At 44.6% G+C, this 17,985-nt stretch overlaps 2 protein-coding genes across 2 annotated transcripts; both read left to right on the forward strand.

Annotated features, from left to right (window-relative positions):
• The first annotated feature begins 4,159 nt into the window (after positions 1-4,159).
• Positions 4,160-6,856, forward strand: sfrp2 (secreted frizzled-related protein 2). The gene is made up of 3 exons (XM_084006479.1): positions 4,160-4,719; positions 4,828-4,908; positions 5,098-6,856. The coding sequence occupies exons 1-3, from the start codon at positions 4,215-4,217 to the stop codon at positions 5,400-5,402; spliced, it is 891 nt and encodes a 296-aa protein (XP_083862605.1). The 5' UTR covers positions 4,160-4,214; the 3' UTR covers positions 5,403-6,856.
• Positions 6,857-9,827: 2,971 nt separating this feature from the next.
• On the forward strand, positions 9,828-13,580 carry tnip2 (TNFAIP3 interacting protein 2). The gene is made up of 6 exons (XM_084005239.1): positions 9,828-10,684; positions 11,322-11,624; positions 11,733-11,819; positions 11,967-12,230; positions 12,318-12,434; positions 12,511-13,580. Exons 1-6 carry the CDS (start codon positions 10,364-10,366, stop codon positions 12,796-12,798), a joined length of 1,380 nt encoding a protein of 459 aa, XP_083861365.1. The 5' UTR covers positions 9,828-10,363; the 3' UTR covers positions 12,799-13,580.
• The last annotated feature ends 4,405 nt before the right edge of the window (positions 13,581-17,985 follow it).

The following is a 17,985-nucleotide window of genomic DNA, read 5'->3' on the forward strand; positions in this document are numbered from 1 at the left end:
GTATGGGGCGATCAGGTACGGGTCGTTCACAAAACACTTCTGTGACGGCAGAGCTGCTTGTACTTCTGTCCTAGTTGTAAAAAATATCCCCCGAGCCCCTCACAGCGTCGGGGGTCAGGGGTCAGACACCAGAAGGATCTGCTCGTCACACTGATCCACATCCTGCGAGCGTAAACCCGACGCCCTGTTTTATCGTCCAAAGACACGTTTCGGCGACGCCGAGCTTGTTTCGCTGCATGGTGGTCATCTCAAGCCATTGCAGCCATTCATTCCACCTCCGGTGATGAGAAATGAAGCCGGCGCTTGAAGTGCCAAAAACTGCAGTTCCTTAAATTGCCTCTTGAGGCTCTAAAAGCCACAGAGCCCCGAATTAAAATGCCCAACTTTACAGCAGAATAACAAGTTTACACCATGGTACGAAAAATGCTAGAGCTCATTTCTCAGTACTTTGAAATTTTGAAGTATTTGTACTTAACTGGAGTATTTTCATTTGATGCTCCTTCCACTCCACATTGACCTTTAAGTACATTTCAGTAAGATTTTGAATTCAGGACTTGTAACACTGTGGTATTGCTACTCATTCTTACATAAAATCCTTCTTCCACCACCGCGATTGTCTCGTCTAACTCTCCGTGAAAATGCAAACATATGTCAAGTTATTGCTCTCCGTGCCTCCTGAAGAGCTGATCACATAACAATATGTATTTCTGCCATTTCCCTGCTTTAATGCCGTCGGTCCACGGGCGTGTTCGGAGCTCTCTAACATGCATGCGGTTGTCCCGGGGTCTGTTGGAGTCCCACAGCTGCTCTGAAGCCCCATACTGAGTCAATTAGACCTGTACAATGGGAACATCAATTACGCCAAGCTGCACGATCTATATGACTCCGGAGCCCTAATGACATTAATTCCTCTTGGATGGGAGAAATTCTTTCACGAATGTCAAATGTAGAAGGAGTGATTGAAGTTAACAAGCTCATTAGTCCACTTCAGGACAATGTTCAGAGCTGGACGCTTGATTCTCAGTCTGCAGGCGAGGAGCCGAGGACGACGGAGACGAGTGGTCCCAACAGGCTTAGGACGTATTTATATAATATATAATAATCCTTATTTTTATCATCAGGCAGATAACTCCATTTTATTTAAAAGGTGCACTCATTTCAGCACAATCACGTACAAGAGATTTTAGACCAATTACTTTTTCTTTTGAAGGATCAGGTTTTATTCTATATTTTCCTTATATCAACAAATCCATTAGAAAATCAACAACTTTCTATTATTATAGCCTTTGGCTTCCCCAGCACATCTACGGCTATCAGCCTGCATTCTAGTTTTATGTGCTGAAGACGTTATTGTTCAAGATATGTAGTTTCAAGAGCCGTAGTCATTTCCTAAAGCAGCTGATGTCAACATGACTCAAACAGGATTAAATAGTGCGTTTAGGGACTAGTTTCATCTGTGGATTAATACATATTTGGTGCACTAGTTTTATATTTATAGCAGAAGATGTTGTACCTGGGATTTATTCAAAACCACCCAATGCAAATGTGCTTTTTAATCGTTTTTGGTCGGCAGTGGGGTCGATAATATAACGTAGAGGATTAAGCTTCATTGTTGGTTTTTGTCATTTTGTGGGATTTGTTGAAGTAAAGAACAGACTATCACCAGATCGATGAGGCAAATCTAAGAAATAAACAGGGGAGGTTTGGTTTGATGCTCCTCACACTGAGCCACGAATCGTCATAAACATCCAATGAATTGATCCTCAAACATTCCCACTGATGGAAGCTGACCGTCCAGCCTGATTGTTCCTGACAGCAGCAGCAGTGCAGCCCTGGGTTCCTGAAGCGGGGTAAAAGGGTGGATGTTAGTGGAGTGGAAAGAGAGAGCGAGGGGCTGCAGATGGACCGGTCCGACAGGCTGCGTCTGGTTTTCACACACACTTGTAATGAAAACCCGCTGTGGTGACTTGAAGCACAGTCCTGGGATCAGCTTACCTTCTGTGCCGAGACCTGAACTGTGAAAGCGTATTTGTCATGGAGACGGCATGTTGTCTGTGTTTGGAGATGTGAAGCTCCTGCTTGGTGAGGCTTTATCCAACAGTTCATCCCTTTATCACTGGTTTGCATGTTCTCTATGCCTCAACGCACGTCCCATACGTTTGCATATACATGAGTGTGTTCACAGCTGATCACATTTAGAGGTGAGCATGTGACCTGCCGCCTCACGGTGTAGCCAGCTGACCCGCCGCTTGGCTGGAGGGAGTCCGGTTGCAGGTTAATAGGGGGCTCGAGCCCTTAGAGTGTTTCTACAGAGACGTGAATAGAGTTAAGACACTTTGAAGGGAAGGGCATAAAGGAGGTAAAGTTGCCCCATAAAAAAAAACGACGAAAAGCCAGTTAGGTTCCTGCTCGGGTGCTTTTCGGGGGCCAATCACATGCCGTGGTTTTTCCAAAATCCATTGTTGTCGACGTCGACGCGCTCAGAAGTGAGCTATTCTAACGTGTGGTTGAAAGGTCAGCCGAACTGACAGACGCGTTGCAGTAAAGCGACTGTGAGAATTTACAGTGCTGGAGATCCATTTAATCTTTGGCTTGGTCTTGCTGCTAAATCACCAGCCGCGACCAGCGCAGGTTTCTTGTTTGCTTAGTAACAGCAGGAGCGACAGGAGGGCGACCTCCGAGCACCTTGAATATAAGGACCAACGTTTGCTAGGCCCAACATGTGGACGTTCCCTGAGGCCACATTCACAAGAGTAACACAAACCCTCCCAGCCTCCAGGCTGCTGTTTGGGAGAAATGTGCCGTAACGTTTCAGAATGATATCATTCTGTGTCTGAGTGCCATGCTGTGTTTTGGCGTCTGATAATCCTTCAAAACCAGTTTGTCAAACTGTACTTCCTGGATAGTAATACTACTACTACCACGATGGAGACGTTTATATCTCATAACAAAAAACATATTCTCTGTACACTACGTTAAAACAGTAAGCAATCAGTGTCACTATCCATATCACTAGACAATAAGGTGGATACATGAGGCACGGTGATTTATCTCATTTAATTCAGAGAAAATTAAGTGGAAATTGATCCACTTTGTTCAGTCCTGCTAAAAGACTTTTGAGCTCTAAACTTAAATAAACTACGACTGTGTTTTCAGTTCAAACACTTTTCCCCCACTTCAAATCAGTGACTCACAACCCTTTTGAGTGATTGGATCAGCTGCCGAGGAGGTTCTGAGAGAATACAGGATCCAGCATCAACGTCAATCCATTGCTGCTGGAGAACAACACGTTGCAGCTGATATTCATATCCAACGCACCTCCGTGGTATCAGGGGCAGCAGAAGTCTCAGCGACACAAGACCTGTCTAAAAGAAGACATCTAAATGTCCTAAGTGGGAGAATGTGTTTCTGTCATTTGGGTGGAACCGACCCTTTAAGCTGAGAAAGTCTGCAAACATCCATGTGTGAGCCTCATTCCGGGGCCACGAGGTCAGGCCTGAGAAGAACCACACGGCTGTCTGCAGACCAGACTGCAGCTCAAGGGGGTCTGAGTCGGATCGGAGCCAGAGCCGCGGCGCAAAGAGAGGAGGCAGATTTGGTTTCACCCCCATGGGTGTGCTGCTGAGCGGAGGTCTGCTTCTCACACCGGGGCAAACAATATATCACCATGTGGTATGAACCTGCAGACCTGCCCAGAAGGATTTCACCGCTGAACTCCTAATGATGGAAAATGAACGCTCCAGTGAGCTGAGCTAAATGCCCCGACTGACAACATCTCCAAACTATTTACAGCACTGGTTGAACAAAAAAGAAAAAGAAAAAAGAGGAAGTTCAGGGATCACTCCAGATATATTTCTGTTGATTTGGGCCCTAATGAGGAAAAGCTGTCAGGCTGTTTGTTATGATTTCCATGAAATAGACGGGCTAATAGTTCAGCAAACGACTGGTGATAAAATAACATGAGCTATGATTAGAAATCAGAAATGTCTCTCAGACCCAGAGGAGCAACAAGTGGGGAACTTTTCTTGGGGGGGGGGGGGCATTTGTCTCCAGGTTGAATGGAGAAAGGCTCTTTACGCACGCATGCAGACTCCTCCCAGACATGCTGGAAGAAAACCTCCTGTTACAGTAGCATCTGGCCACTGACAGAGAAGCTGCCTGATGCCCAGCAGCGAGCCCTGCTCACGCATTTAGAGCTGTTTTTACGCACAACCATGAAGGCCTTCCCGTCCGCGGTGCCGGCGCTGCTGTGGCTGATGACGATGCCCTGCGCGGACGCGATCCACGGACTGTACAACTTCGGCCAGCACGAGCTGTTCTTCAAGAAGAACCACTGCAAGCCGATCCCCGCCAACCTGCTGCTGTGCCACGACATCGAGTACACGGAGATGCGCCTGCCGAACCTGCTGGGACACGAGACCATGAACGAGGTCCTGCAGCAAGCCTCGTCCTGGATCCCGCTGGTGCAGAAGCAGTGTCACCCCGACACCAGGAAGTTCCTGTGCTCCCTGTTCGCCCCCGTGTGTCTGGACGACCTGGACGAGCCCATCCAGCCGTGCAGGTCTCTGTGCGAGAGCGTGAAGAACGGCTGCGCGCCCGTCATGTCCGCCTTCGGCTTCCCCTGGCCGAAGATGCTGGACTGCGACCGGTTCCCCCTCGACAACGACCTGTGCATCCCGCCCGCGGGCACCGACACCTTTACGCCGGTCACCAAAGAAGGTAATGCGTTCTCCGGATGTCATTTTAGAAGCATTATGTGCATAAATACTATATAATCTGCTCATTTGTCCATTTGGTGTCCACCTATATTCACCACGTGTCTCCTAGTGCCCAGGGTGTGTGATGCTTGCAAGGAAACCGATGAAAATGACAACGAAATTGTGGACAACCTGTGCAAGAATGACTTTGGTAAGTGCACCAACCTATTTAATTAGAGTTTCCAAGGTGGGGCTCGGGGCCCCGAAGGGGTCGTCAAGGAAACTTCCAGGGAGTTGAAATGTCTTTAATGTGTTTTATTTGCTAGAAAGTGCAAAAATAATGTGGATTGTGACCATAGATGCTCTCTCTAACAGCCTGTGTTCTCTCTCCTCCTCCAAGCTCTGAAGATCAAAGTGAAGGAGATCTCCTACATCAACGGGGACACCAAGATCGTGCCGGAGAACAAGAGCAAGACCATCTACAAGCTGAACGGCGTGACGGAGCGCGACCTGAGGAAGACGGTGCTGTGGCTGAAGGACGGCCTGCAGTGCATCTGCGAGGAGATGAACGACATCCACGCCGCCTACCTGGTCATGGGCCAGAAGATGGACGGCCACCTGGTCATCACCTCGCTGAAGCGCTGGCAGAAGGGACAGAGGGAGTTTAAGAGGATTTCCCGCAGCATCCGCAAGCTGCAGTGCTAGGAAGGAAGGGAGGGAGGGAGGAAGGAAGGGAGGGAGGAAGGATGGGAGGGAGGGAGGGAACTGCATGTGTCACCGTTGAAAGAAAACGTTTTGTTGAGCTCTTTTCCAATTACCCCTTTCCAGTTGTCACACAAGTTGCAATAATGGTTCATAGATTCCTCTCTAGGGTTCTTTAGAAAACACACCACCCTCTGTGTCCTTCAGAAAGACAAATAGGCAATATAACAACAACAAAAAACCTCTACAACTCTAATTATTCCATGTCCTGAAAACTGATAAAACACAATATTCTTAAAAGCACATGTTGAAGTAAATCCCAGTTATGGGCCATGTCTTCTGGGCAGAGCAAGTCAAATTAAAAACCTTACATCGTTGTAATGTGAGATTTCTGTTTTCATCCATTCATTCTGTACTGAGCAGTGAATGATGCCCCTAGTGGCCAGTGTTAGAGTGGGTGGTTTTCCCCCCTGGGGAGCTGCCCCCTGCTGTCACCTAATTAATTGCCCTCAGCTGGTGTCCAAGGTGTAAAGGAATCTCTAATTACATAGTCAGAGTGAAAACTAGCAGAGCTTTGAATCCCAGGATTAAAATGACTTGACTTTTAAAAAAAAAACGAAAGAAGAAGAAATCATTGGCAGATGTGTGTTCGAGCCTACGCCGGGTGAGTTCAAGTCTTTACCCGTCTGCTATTCCCTGGGATGGCTTTCTGCAGGCAGCTGCGTTACAACCTGGAAATCAAACTTTCTTTATCACAAGCCGTTCTTCAAACACGGTTAAATCAGCAGCAGTTGTTTATTTGGGATTAAAAGCTCCTAAATGGAACAAATTACATTGAGGTCAAAGGGCTGAGCTCCATTAAAGTAAAACCGGTCTGGTAGCAGTTTGAGTCCTCCTCAATGAGGCATCTCATAAAACTCTTTCTCTATAGAAACAATTCTTCATGTTGTGTGCTAAGTGAAGCTGTGAGCTGTGTGGTGTGATGTTCAAGGACAAAACATAATGTTGGTGTTTTTGTGTTCCCACCGTTTTCTCAAGCTAAAAACGAGAAATAGCTGGCTATATTCTCTTTCCTGTTCAACATTTTAATACTCTTGGTAATGTTTTTGTACTTGAGCCACCGCAGACTTTTCTACCGCAGTATGATTAAAAAAAACAAATATTTTTCTACTCCAGACTTTCATATTTCATTTTAAACGTTTGTTGAGTTTTGCATCTTCAGCCTGCTGTTTCTGATGAGTGACACAAGTTGTTTTTTTTAGGTTTATTAGAGGATGAATATCTGAGTTTTTGGTTGGTAGTGTTGATTTTTTTTGATGAGCAGTAACTTGTTAGGCGCATATAATCAAGTGGTGCGTGTGCAATGTAAAGTATTTGAAAGTATTACTGTGTAAATATCAAATACTGCCTTTTTATTCTTGTGTAAAGTTTTCAGCTATTAAAAGCTGCCGACGACATGTTTTGAAGTGGCTCATTTCATTGTGCGTGTGGCAGGAAATCAATATACTATATAAATAAAAGAGGAATTAAAAAAAAAATCTCAGTTTTATGATGGGAAAATAAAACCCACAGTGCATTATTAATGAAACACCGCCATCTAGTGGAATCTCTGGTCATGATAATTGGATGCATATGAGGCATTTGGTGGTGATGCTTTTCCAACACACTGTATTTATATCTTTTTTTTTTCCAATGACGCATGAAAATGCCATTTATAAAATGTATGGAGTTATAATGCTGAACAAAGCTTGGCCCAGGGGCGTAAATATAGATGGTGCGGTTGTGCTGGGGCCTGTGGGTGGGGGGTGAATTCCACAGACTGGCTTGTGAGTGGTTCAGAATGCCACCATGGAAAAACGCCCACGCTCATAAATGTTCGATTGAAATTACAGATATTGAACGATCGCTGGGTAATGTGTTGATATTGTGCAATGTCAAGTTGATCGTGTGACTAGATACACGGGTGTGTGCTTCATAAATGGTAACAGGTGGCAACCTCTTCTGAAAAAGTGAAGCTGAAGTGCCATCAGTTTGCGTTCTCTCTGTTGACCACTAGGGGGCGATGCCTCCGGTTGCAAAAAGAGTCTGAGAAAATGACTTCACTTGATTTATTATCTCGGTAAACTTTGTAAAAACGAGTTTACAAAATGTCGATAATTATAATACTTTGTATTTACTAGTACTCTAGTTTCAAGTCTTCTTCAATCCAGCATGATGTTCATTTAATACATTATCGCCCCATTTGGAGTAAAATGGAAGATAAAGGTGGGTATGCATCCGAGTGTGGCTACCTTGTGATTGAAAGTTGACTACCACGGCGTTGCTACCACGCTACCAATGCATTTAGCTACTAAGGCCCCGTTTACATGAAGGGAAAATGCAGATATTTCCATGCGGTTTGGCCTCTCATTTACACGAAAACCCCATTTTTATCACAGAAATTGCTTATTTCTAAAAACTCCGGCCAAAGTGGAGATTTCTGATAACGCCGGTTATGTGTTGTCGTGTCAACTGGGAGAAGCGGGGTTTTAGGTTCTCAAGCGTCACAGGAAGTCCCTTGTGTTCTTCGTTGTTGTTGATTCTGAGGATTCTGATTGGCTTGCATGACTTCATCCTTCTCCCTACACTGCAGCCCATAGGTTTGGTATAGTTATAACGGCGCTCGACGGCGGATTTATGCGGGTTGATGGAAATGAGAACTTTTGAGAACAATGTTGTTTTTGAAAACGGAGGGGGGGTATTTGTTTCTCTAAATACCCTGTATAAATGTATAAACGTGGCCTAAGATGAGCTACTGAGCTGCAGAGTTGACCTTGAACTATGGAAGCTAACTTTGTGAGCAGCTTCCCACCAGAGTCCACATGGATCCAGATCCAGTTAGGGTGCCGCTTGTGTTCCTCAGATCCACCCGTCGCTACTCCGCAATCCAAAAAAGGTCTCTTCTGTTTACTGGTGGCAAAAACGATCCAACATGGCGGCGGGCAAAATACTGAACAGTCCACAAATGTTTTATTTTATTTATTTTTTGTATTCAAGTGAGACAAACATCCAAAATTCCCTCTGTAAAAAACCTTTGACTCTGATGTCAACAAAATGAAACATGAATTTTTTAAAAACCTGTTCCTGTTCTGGAAATATATGCAAATTAGATAATTTGACCAGATAAAGCATCATTTGTTTACTTAACTCATAACATTTTCTGGAAACAGAAATCTGTCTTCCTGTAACTGTGGATGTTTGATAGTGATATCAGCCTTTTAATGGATTAATTGTGTCTTACAGCTTTACCCATTAGGCTGTCATGTGTCCAGGTTTAATTTTAGTCATCCAGGTAGGACACAAAGAAATGACCCTCTGGACTGTCCATTGCGTTCTTGGTCGTCCAAAAGGCCAAATCAGTGGTGGGGGAGTTCCAGGCATTTCCACCTGTCTGGGTCATCATCACACCAACGTCACACCTGCAGGGTTAGTAGCGTGACGTGACGGTGCGAAATCACGTGATGCCAAACGAGGTGAGTCACGTTGGCATCTAAAACATTCAGGCTACCTTCATTCAGAGCACAAGCCGCCGTAGGCAAAAAAAGATTCATATAAAACCCCACAGAGGTTGTTTTTACCACCTCACACCTCCATTCATGTGGCTCTGTCACAGGACTACCATGTGACCTGAATGACTCACCTTTGGAGTCCTCTTGTGACATGGGTTTGATTGACCCAGAACTCCCAGGGACTCCCCAGCCCGTCACTGATGAATTAAGATGAGGGTCTAAAAGTCTTTAACTCTCCACCTACAGTCTAGACAGCACTTTAATTTGACATTATAATAGGACGGTGCTTTGTGTAGTTCAGGTACAAGCCTGAAGGGACTGGCTCGCGTGGGTTCCCTAATATTAATATTGTAGTTAATTTATTATGCGAACTGATGAAGTGCTTTTTCCCAAACATTTCACAAATGCCCCCAATGGAAATATCCTGTATATGAATCAGCCTATTGGTCTGGACGGAATGCCAACACACACCGGCGTCGCCGTAACTGCGCAACCGCTGAGCAGACGAACGAGAAGCGACAGCAATTATGATGCCTTCACATGCTACGGGAAAAATCAACACCAGTGGAGTGTATGGGGAATTTGTTGTGACACCCCGAATGCACTGATGTTGACGTTTTAGGGAAACCCTGTAAACTACAGTTGGGAAAATTTGTAATTCTGTTCAATTAGTGGTTGACTATTGACTATACTGATTGTTTCAAATGTGTTTATTGTGAAACATTTCTTTGAAACTGGCACTTTGTGTAGCATTACATGTTTCTGTTAGGAGACTGTTACAGACAAGAAGCAAAGACAAAAAACTACAACAGAAAAACTACAAACCCAAACGAACCGACTATACTGTTTGACGCTAACTTATTTGGCTTTTTATGAAGCTACTTTCTGTTTTATTTAGTGGTGGGATGAACACATGTTTTCAGATTGGTGGTGGATTCACACCCAGGCTATGTGGCTCAATTTGCAGATAAAGAAAACATTTGTTTACTCGCTTATATTCCGAAACTCATGCGCGCTTCGAGAGTGCCGCGTTTTACGACCGTCATGAAGGCAACACGTCACTTTCCGCCGTTGGCGCTCCTTTAGCTTAAAACTTCTTTTTTAGCTTCAACCTTTCGCTGTCTTTGCGTGTTTTTTGGGTAAGCGGCTATAAACCCTGTTTCTGGAGGTTTTGCCGCCCTGAATGACGGTGAATGAATCCTCCAGCAGGCAGGGCGCAGTTTGACGAAGCTCAGAAAACTCCGAGGGGAAGTTCCCCAGGAAATCCCCGAACATCGCACGGGGAAATTATTCTGCCGAGGCTTTCGACACAACTGACCTCCGGTCCGTTTGTAAAAGAGACGCCAGAAGCGGGTAGACAGGCGTCCGGTGCGGGATTATTTCACACGACCAGCAACGCGAACCCACGAAGAAACGATGGACGGCGTGACCCCGGGCTCCGACGTGACCCCGGCCTCCGACGTCACCGTGCGGAGCTGCAGCACGCTGAACACGCTGTACCACGAGACGCGGCAGGAGATGGAGCTGCTCCACAAGCAGGTCCGCGTCAAAGACGACATCATCGCCGACCTGAAGGCGAGGCTGGGCCGCTACGAGCGGACCTGCGTGGCCGTGGGGGACCACGAGTCCGTGGTGATCGGGCCGTCCAAGTCTCTGCTGGAGAGTCTGTGTAAAGAGATCTGCAAGCTGAAGCAGAGGAGGAAGGACATGGAGGTCAAGGCGACCCGACACACGGAGGTACACAACTTTTATATTTAATATGCTTATGATGGTGTTTATCTGCAGATGGCAGGTTTTATCCACAGTACAAAAAAACACAATATGTATTTATATCCATCCTAGATACAGTTCTCTACACTTAACTTATTTTTATACTGTGTATTCTTATCTCTACTTTATTTATATATATATATATATATATATATATATATATATATATATATATATATATATATATATATATATATATATATATTTACTTTGTATATTTATTTAGCAAAGTTTTGTAAGCTGCTGGAAATGTAATGTCCTTGTGGGAGTCATGCCAAAGGGATCAATAAAGATAATTAAGTCTAAATGTGACAGAGTAGCACAGGTGTGAAAGTATCTTTGCAAGAGCCTTGCAAAAAAAAAACCAACTCAAGTCCATATTTCAATGTCTAACTATTTTATTTAATATCATCCAGGTGTGTTATTGATTTGAAGTGTTTTCATAAATATGTTAATGGAGAAACATTGGTTGCAATACTTTTATATGTACATTTAATGCAATACATTACATTACATACAAAATTATTTGAGCTTTTATATTTTTATAGTTTTTTTATATATATATATGGTCATGCAACTAATCTGCCCATCTTCCCCTCCACAGGAGATCCAGAGACTGAATGCTGAGCTCCGAGAGAAGGAGAAGGAGCTGGAGGGCGTCCGGTGTCAGCCGGCCCACGAGAAGGACCAGGAGATCCACAGGCTGCGCTCGGCCCTGGAGGAGAGGCAGCGGGCCGAGGCCACCAGAGCCGTGCTCTGCACCTCCCTGGAGGAGGAGGCCGACCAGCTCCGCGGCCAGCTCGGCGCCACGGTGAAGGTGTGCCGGGAGCTGCTGGCCCGGCTGGAGAAGGATGATAAGGGAGGAGGAGGAGTGGAAGATATGGCTCGTCAGCACACGTCTAAGGAGGTGTGTTCACGCTTTAAGCCGTGTTGGATATGTTTTTTTTTATTTTATTGTGCATTATTAAATGCAGCATGACCTTCTGTTCTAACCTCACTTATATTTTCTTTGCAGACTGAGCACTCTGACATGAGTGGCTTTAATGCCCAGATCAGTCAACTTCAGGAGGAGAATCAACAGCTAAAGCAGCGGGTGGCATATGTAAGTTTTCACCTGGAATTACATGAACATTTAGGGCGTTTACTAGACGCTTTTATCCAAAGCAACTTACAATAAACACGGCTAGAATAAAGACTTCAACGCCGGAGTGAAATGAGCACATGATCGAACCGTTATTCCTTCTTCAAGGTGCAAAGCCTGAACTCTCAGTGGCAGAAGTACGACTCCAGCAGGGAGGACTACATCCGGGGTTTGTGTCAGAGGCTGAAGGAGACGTCTGGGCAGGGCTTGATGCCCGGCCTCGGCTCCATCAGCACCGGCTTGCTTCAGCAGGAGATCTCCAGGCTCAACGGCCTTCTGGAGGAGAAGATGAGCGAGTGCACGCGGCTGAGTCGAGAGGTGGAGGAGTTCACGAGGCAAGACCAGGAGCGCATCCAGACTCTGGAGCAGCAGGTGGGTACCTCACCGTGACCTCGGTGCATCTCCTGTGTTTTCTGAAGAAACTAGAATTGTAAATGTTCTTTTTTTCCCCCCCATCAGGTCCTCATCTATGCGGATGACTTTAAGTCTGAGCGAGCTGACAGGGAGCGAGCACAGGGCCAGATCCAGGACCTGAAGGAGCAGATGTACCAGTTAAAACAGCAGCTACACAAACAGGTGAGACGGCGGCCCTTCACACTCACGTGCACTTATTCCACGTGTGGCGTTTTCCTGACGGCGTGATTGTGTTCAGCAGGGAGCGAGCAGCAGAGAGAGCCGAGACGTGGTTCCCGTGTGTCGTGTGCACATCGGACACAGGATCTCCTCCAGGCGACACAAGGACTCCACGGAGCCTCTGTTGAGGACCGCCGCCGAGCTGCAGCAGCAGCCTGCGGCGGCCGCCACGTCGGCGGCGGCGAGCCCCGCGTGGCGGGAACGGCCCGGCCTGTCGGAGCTGCAGTGCCCGCGGTGCCTCGCCACGTTCAGCGACACGGACGCTGCAGAGTACCTGAACCATTGTGAAGAGTGTGCCAAACTATAAACGGGAATTCAAAAAGACTCACAGACAGTAACGAACACTGAAGAGCAGCACTACGGCCAGAAAAACAACCGGAGGTGGAGTTTCCGATCCGGAGAGACTGAAACGACTGAGATGTTTGTACGTGGTGAAGCAAGGAACGTACGAGCCAGAAGTTCCCCTGTTTGAGAGAAATGAGTTCATCAGGCTGTTCGAGTCTGCGTCGTTGCCGTGTCAGGTTCTCGTGTTGTGGCAATGCGGGAGATTATTGTGGTGGGAAAGTGGATGTCAATGCAATATATCAAATATCATATACCTCATTGTGTCAAATTACAAACCTGTTGCACTTTTCTTGACATTTAGCCACATAACTGAACCGTAGGATCACATGATTTAGGAGGTTCGTGACGCATAAGCTTCTATTTTGGATAATGTGGTGCTATTAGTTTTATTTTTTGATTGACCTTTAACATAGTTCTGTTCTGTAAATTATATATTCTTAATAACAGATTTAAAATATATAACTATTATATTAATATTTATTCTTGTTTCATAAATAATTGGAAAACGTATTTTAGTGCAATGCTTAGTTGCCTTGTTTGAAATACTTTATTTTTTTTTTCTTGGTACACATTTGGGATCAAAAATGTGTTCAATACATTACAACTGGGAGGTAGCGATTCACTTTAATAGTGTGAAAGATTGCATCCCAACTGACAATAATATACTTACTTTTGGAGATCTTGTGCTGTTGTTGTTGAGCTGGCACATTATTTTATAATAAAAAAAACAACTGTTTACCGACACTTCATCCTCAGGTGATTTGTATGAGGCTTTCAGTACGTTCAGTATTTTCATTCCTGAGACAGACTGCAGCCTCGAGCTGTTGGCACACATCATAGCCTAACCACGGAAATGTTGGCGCTATTTAATCTGTGTGCATGTCTGTTGGTGTGCGTGTGCATCTGTGTCACGTGTGTGTGTGCTTGTGTGCGGTGGAAAACCCCTTCCCAGCGCTGCCTGAACGGGCACGCTGTACTGTCAGCCATATTCCCAGCTGTTGAGCAAACACTACGGGGTTGCCGAGACCAGAGAGAAAAGGTGGCTCAGGTTACAAGCACGAAACCCAGCAGACCAGAACCTTCTGCAGGGTCGCCGTGAACTTCTGGGTCAACGGTGCCGTTTGGTGAATCGGTTGTCATGGGTTTGGTGAAGTCAGCACAGGAAGCTGGACATCCCCTGGTTTTAAAAAGGAAGTAGGCCGTTGCACAGAAAGAGAAGGAAAAACAGCCAAACAACTGTTCTGTGAGCTAACGCAAGATTATTATTTATTTATTTATTATCGGATGGCTAATTTTAAAAAAAAAGAAGAAACTTTTTAAAGGGGGCGCAAAATAGTATTCTTTAAAATGTGCTCAATGAGCTAACGCAAGATTATTTATTTATTATCAGATGGTTATTTAAAAAAAAAAAATAGTATTCTTTAAAATGTGCTCAATCTATGAGCAATAAAACATACTCAATTCAATGAATCTAACCTCGTCTGGTCTGGTACGACCGATGGATTACACTAGCTAATGCTAGCAAATTGTAGCTACATATTGCTGTAAGATTATCAGTAATTGCTCGTCATATATGCGATAACTAAAAAGCAAAAGTTACATAGTGTCACTTTAAATCCTATATTATTGAATATAATATTGACGCCACTCTCCGTACAGTAAATGTGAAGCCAATGTTGTAGGTTAGCTTAAAAAAAGACGGGACAGGAAGGGGGATAGCCTGGCTAAAGGTTACATGCTAAACAAGTTAGCCTGGCTAACGGTTACACACTTAACGAATTAGCCATGGCTAACTGTTACACGCTAAACGAGTTAGCCTGGCTAACGGTTACACGCTAAAAGAGTTAGCCTGGCTAACAGTTACACGCTAAAAGAGTTAGCCTGGCTAACGGTCACACGGTAAATTAATTAGTCTGGCTAACGGTTACACGGTAAACGAGTTAGTCTGGCTAACGGTTACACACTTAACGAATTAGCCATGGCTAACTGTTACACGCTAAACGAGTTAGCCTGGCTAACGGTTACACGCTAAAAGAGTTAGCCTGGCTAACAGTTACACGCTAAAAGAGTTAGCCTGGCTAACGGTCACACGGTAAATTAATTAGTCTGGCTAACGGTTACACGGTAAACGAGTTAGTCTGGCACATGTTGCGCAGATTAAAAACGCCAGATATTACTTATTAATAAGTGAGCTTTAGAGGTGATGGTAGGAGGGTTTTGTAACCGTGGGCAGAACCAGGTTAGCTGTCTAGCTAGCTTAGTTTACTAACTACAAATTTACTATCAAGAAGCAAATAACGCAAAATGTAGAATTCTTCACAATTTAAGGAAAAATCTTTCAGTGAATTTCTTTTCAGCAAAACTAGAATTGCGGTTGGAAAAAAAAAAAAATTTAGCATTAAATGCTACAAAATAAACTATGTTTGATAACGAGCGTTAAAATCAAACCAGGCAGCATCACGTACCAACGTTAGCTAACTGGGGAAGATATTTGTGGCTGAATTAGTTTCCAATGTGAATTTAATTTACATATTTGTCCGATTCATGTGCCCACAGTGTGGCTGGTTGGATGTTGGCTTTAAAGGCCTTGCTGTCTGCAGACTGGCAGAAGTCGACATCGGCCCTGAAAAAGGCCACAAGCTGCCTGCTGGGGATTCTCCCCCCTCCCCCTGCCACACCCACCCACGCATTTACAACCGGGTCTAAAAGTGACTGAGCTTCCACTACCCACCGATCTGAGAGTGGAAAGAAATAGGTCACAAGTCCCCCCCACCACCTGAGCGTCTGGGAACTTTTTCTACGAAACAAAAGAATTCATAAAAGTCAGGTGACAGCAGCAGATCACTTCCTGTTGGAAACTAGACTCAAAGCATCATGAACCGATGTTTTTAACAACGCAAACTTCAAGCCTGACACTTATCCAGACAAACGATATACGGCCTTTAATCTTATGTGTATCCTAAAAGAACGGGAAATTCCCGCCATCGTGAGGGAATTCCCAAAAAACACAGCAGACGAGTTTATTATTTGAAAATTGAGCACTGTGGATTTGGGCAGACCGTTTTTGATTTAATGTATATTGTTTGAGGTAGTTGGTATAAATGCTGGCTGTTTAAAGGGGTTTTCTTGGGAGGGGTAACAAAGTTCAGGGTCTCTGCCTTCAAAAGAGCATTGTGGCAGTTTGGAGTCAAGAATTGGGGATTCCCTGTTTGGAAGTGTTTGTGATCCTGAAGCCTCCAGGCAGTGGACATGAAAAGATCAGCGTTGTGATTACAAGCTACAAGGCGCCTGTGATCCCTTCTAATAATCCTATCGGTGCTCACCCTGTCATCGTCGGACTGCTCTGTTGTTTACCTTTTTTTTTTTATAACAAAGGTCAAAACAAGGAAACGATGATGGAAATGTGATTTCTCTAGACTCATAAGTCTATTCATTGAGGGTTTGGCCTAAGTGGCTCTTATCTCACTTCAGACACAAATCTGTGTTTTATTTAGATCACGCCCACGTGTGCCTCAGAGACATTATTTTCGGTGTTTTTTCGGCCCATCTACGTTAGCGTAGTTTTGCGGGGCTTTTGCTCAAATGTGGTAGATCCCATCTTACATCACCGGTGACTGAGAGCGAGCGCGCTCTAGAAACAGCCAGACAGTCATTCATACCTGACACAAACTGAGTCAGATCGGCTCCGGTGGCTCCCACAAACCTTTTGTCTCCCCCATTTGAATCGAGTACATTTACCACAATCGTCAAATTGGGTGGGAGTGAAAGATTGTGAAATCTGTTTCAAGAGATAGTTCTCTTCAAAAACAGTTAAGAGGAAGCAGCCTGTGAGGAACATAGCTGTAAGTCACTTCCTCTCTGAATGTCAGTTTACAGCACATTTAATGAATGATAATGTGATTATTTTGCATCCTGACATTGTTGTACATCTCTCGTTACCGTTATGCCTTTGTGCAAATGGATGTGAAATTAGGTTTTAGCAACTAAAATGAATTGAAGCTGGAGATTAGTTCCTAGCTTTCTCTTTTACCAATCAGTTGAGCATATTTAAGCACCATATATGGCCAAAAAGGATGAAAAAAATGTAATTATGCCTCCTATTTAAAGGCTTGTTTTTGTTATCTGGACATCAAGCCTGCAATAAAAAGTTAATAATAATAATAACCAGGTGGAAAACAACCAAAGTGAAAGCGTTTCCTGCCACTGATCTCCAGTCAGTGCTGTTCAGTGAAAGGTATGTATTAACTCTTCTACATCTAGATAAGCCAAAGCATGACCTCATTTCACGCTCATGTCACCCAGAGGGAATGTACTTGATTTCAAAACAGCCTCGAATCACTTTTCCCTCGAGCTTCATGCGCATATATGAACCGGTGCTACGTATGCAAAGGCCCCTGAAGAAAGCCGATTGGCTGCCTCCCGTTTGGTTGAACGTACTTCGCAATCGAAACTGAACCTCTGGATCTACATGACTCAAGTTACAGTTGCCTTCTGATTGTCAATTAGTCCATTTCCCAAAAGGAACACGTAATTATTTGAGGGTGTGACTCAGCCTGCAACCTCGTGTAGCTGCCGATGTGCAGAGCAGCAACACCAGACACCACATGGACGTCGACCGACTTTGAAGGATTTTCAGACTTTAGTTAAAAAAAGGACTTCAACTCAAAGCATTAATTCCACATTTTGGGAAATGAGCTTTTTTTTGCGCTCGTGTTTATCCATCAAATATGAAGTTGCAGCCAGTTAACTGTGGACAGAGAGACTATTGGGCAACTCTGTTCAAGGGTAACAAATCAAAATGCTACATATCGTTTGTTTAATCAGTATAAAGGGGGTGCAATATGCTGCTCTACAGGAGGTAGATTATTACTATTTAAAGGCGGTAATCTAGTGTAGACTCGAAGGAGCTACTGGTCCGGGCCAGCTAGCATACCACATTCTTTATGCTAAGCTAACCAAACCGGCTGCTGGTTCATATTTAAAAAGGGGCTTTTATGTGAAAGTAAAGCAAATACGCTCATTTCCCCCCCAAGATGTTGAGCTGTTTCTTAACGTGTAGTTTTAGGTGTCCATGTTCTTTAAATTGTAAATTTCTACTGCATGTGAGGAAATAAGATTTGACACAAGACGCATAATCCTGCCATACTAC

This window comes from Eutrigla gurnardus (genome assembly GCF_963514095.1).
Source record: "Eutrigla gurnardus genome assembly, chromosome: 3".
NCBI lineage: Eukaryota > Metazoa > Chordata > Actinopteri > Perciformes > Triglidae > Eutrigla > Eutrigla gurnardus.

Bases quoted from the DNA above. Each gene is read 5' to 3' on its own strand.
- sfrp2 (XM_084006479.1), top strand. From the start codon at position 4,215: ATGAAGGCCTTCCCGTCCGCGGTGCCGGCGCTGCTGTGGCTGATGACG. The intron at 4,720-4,827 runs GTAATGCGTTCT...CGTGTCTCCTAG, and splicing joins TACGCCGGTCACCAAAGAAG to TGCCCAGGGTGTGTGATGCT. The intron at 4,909-5,097 runs GTAAGTGCACCA...TCCTCCTCCAAG, and splicing joins CCTGTGCAAGAATGACTTTG to CTCTGAAGATCAAAGTGAAG.
- tnip2 (XM_084005239.1), top strand. From the start codon at position 10,364: ATGGACGGCGTGACCCCGGGCTCCGACGTGACCCCGGCCTCCGACGTC. The intron at 11,625-11,732 runs GTGTGTTCACGC...TTTTCTTTGCAG, and splicing joins GTCAGCACACGTCTAAGGAG to ACTGAGCACTCTGACATGAG. The intron at 12,231-12,317 runs GTGGGTACCTCA...CCCCCCCATCAG, and splicing joins TCCAGACTCTGGAGCAGCAG to GTCCTCATCTATGCGGATGA.